The 1,878-nt window shown below is 43.8% G+C and overlaps 1 protein-coding gene across 1 annotated transcript; it reads left to right on the top strand.

Annotated features, from left to right (window-relative positions):
* The first annotated feature begins 846 nt into the window (after nucleotides 1-846).
* Nucleotides 847-1,390, top strand: LOC108285644 (TGFB induced factor homeobox 2 like X-linked). Its single transcript, XM_017502917.2, is given in 2 exon segments — nucleotides 847-1,278; nucleotides 1,280-1,390. Coding segments are annotated over 2 exon segments (543 nt in total).
* Nucleotides 1,391-1,878: the final 488 nt, after the last annotated feature.

The raw sequence follows: 1,878 nt of genomic DNA, 5'->3' as shown, positions 1-1,878 counted from the left end.
AAAAAAAAAAAAAAAAAAAATTAAATAAACTGTGATCACCAATATTTCTTGAATCCTATCTTATTCTACTTACTCCACATTGCTAAAAGACCCACAAATTTCTGACTGAAGTTTAAAGAAAATCACCACAACTAGATAGCAGAGTCCAAGAAACAGAGACAAAGACCTCAGTGGTACTGACAGACAATAGCAAAGTCACCAAAAGACAAAGATTTTAAGGCCACAGAAAAGAAATCTTAAGCGGCAAGGCATCAAAAGCAAAAGTCTGGTTCAAAATTATTATTAATATCTGCTTTGAACATGGACGGGAGGAATCAAAGTACAATAATTACACTCTTATTGAGGTTAATGGCTAATCAACAATTTGTTCCTGATCTACCTGGATGAGCCAATGAGACAATTATAAGTAACAGGAGGGAAGAGCAATACCAGAGTAAAATTCAAATAGCAAGAAAGTGATAGGCATATTAACACTCATAGAAATAGAGTTCGTCAGTTAGTGGACACTGGTGACAACAGCAGAGAAAACTCTGGAGAGCTATCAACTGCATGCAAACAAGGGCATTGGAAATTACAGAAAATGCAGAAGAACATTGGGAACCGAGAAAGCCCAGGAAGTGTGGGGGAGGGTCAGCGTGCAAAAGAAAGGATGTGACGTCACTGAGCTACCTGGCTCCTCTGTTAGCAAAGCGGTTAGCAACGCTGTTTGTCTGCGTGGGAAGCAAGAGGTGAGAATTCTCCTTGGAGACCTGCCCTTGCTTTCTAAAGTGACTATCCGTTTGAGTTACCTTTGTCCTAACTCAGTTGTCTGTGATTCCCAATATAGTAAAGATAAGCCTTTTGAATATGGAGGCTGCTGCAGAAGACGCGGCGGAGATCCAAAGCCCAATGGAAAACGAAACACCGGCGGACAACCTAAGCCTCGCCCAAGACACTTCAATCATGTCGAGAAGTAACGCAGATATAGACAAACCTCTTACCTTACCACGGCGCCGGAAGAAGGGGAACTTGCCAGTCGCGTCTGTTAAGATTCTCCGCGACTGGATGTATAAGCATCGGTTTAGGGCTTACCCTTCAGAAGGGGAGAAGCAAATGCTGTCGGAGAAGACCAATTTGTCTTTGTCCCAGATCTCTAACTGGTTCATCAATGCTCGCAGACGCATTCTTCCAGAGATGCTTCAACAGTCTAGAAATGACTCCTTCGTTGATCAGGAAATGGGCAAAGATGACGATGACACCCACCTGCAGGACACCGATGACTTCATGTCTGCCAAGTCAGGGCCCAGAGATCCAGACAAGGTACAATCCCTGTGGCCCGTGCCAATGGGCCAGATGTCAGGAGAGAAGCTACCAGATCCAGGGTCGGCCTCTAGCGAGGAGCTCGCCGTGATAGCCCAGCCAAAGAAAAAGGTCAAGGTTTCTACCAACACAACCCCATCTTCTCCAGAACCTGTGTTTCCAGAGGAGTATCCCGATTTTACCAGCTTCCAGATTCTGGTCGAAGTAGCGGTACAAAGGGCTGGAGCTAGAGAGGCAGCAAGAGCAGAATCATGATTGATGATATCTCAAAAACCCAAGTAGTGTGCCCCTTACCTACTGTGGTAAACCTGTTTATGCTCACCCCAACTTATTTGTGTGCTTACCTTTCATAGAGGCATCTTTCTTTCTACTGGTTTCATGAGAACCAGTCTTAGTTATTGGGACTAAATTCTGTCAGATATTCCAATGTTTCCAGGTGACTAAGGTGCCATCATGATTAACACCGGAGCAAAGATCTTTTATTCTGCTTCACCCTGGACTTGAACTCTTTAGACAATCAGACTAATACATCGGACATTAAACATCAAGCTAGATTTCAGAGACAAATGTTTTTGGCTT

This window comes from Cebus imitator, unplaced genomic scaffold (genome assembly GCF_001604975.1).
Source record: "Cebus imitator isolate Cc_AM_T3 unplaced genomic scaffold, Cebus_imitator-1.0 Scaffold305, whole genome shotgun sequence".
In the NCBI taxonomy this organism is placed as follows: Eukaryota; Metazoa; Chordata; class Mammalia; order Primates; family Cebidae; genus Cebus; species Cebus imitator.
The sequence above is the reverse complement of the archived record's forward strand: the minus strand, read 5'-3'. Positions and strand labels throughout refer to the sequence as shown.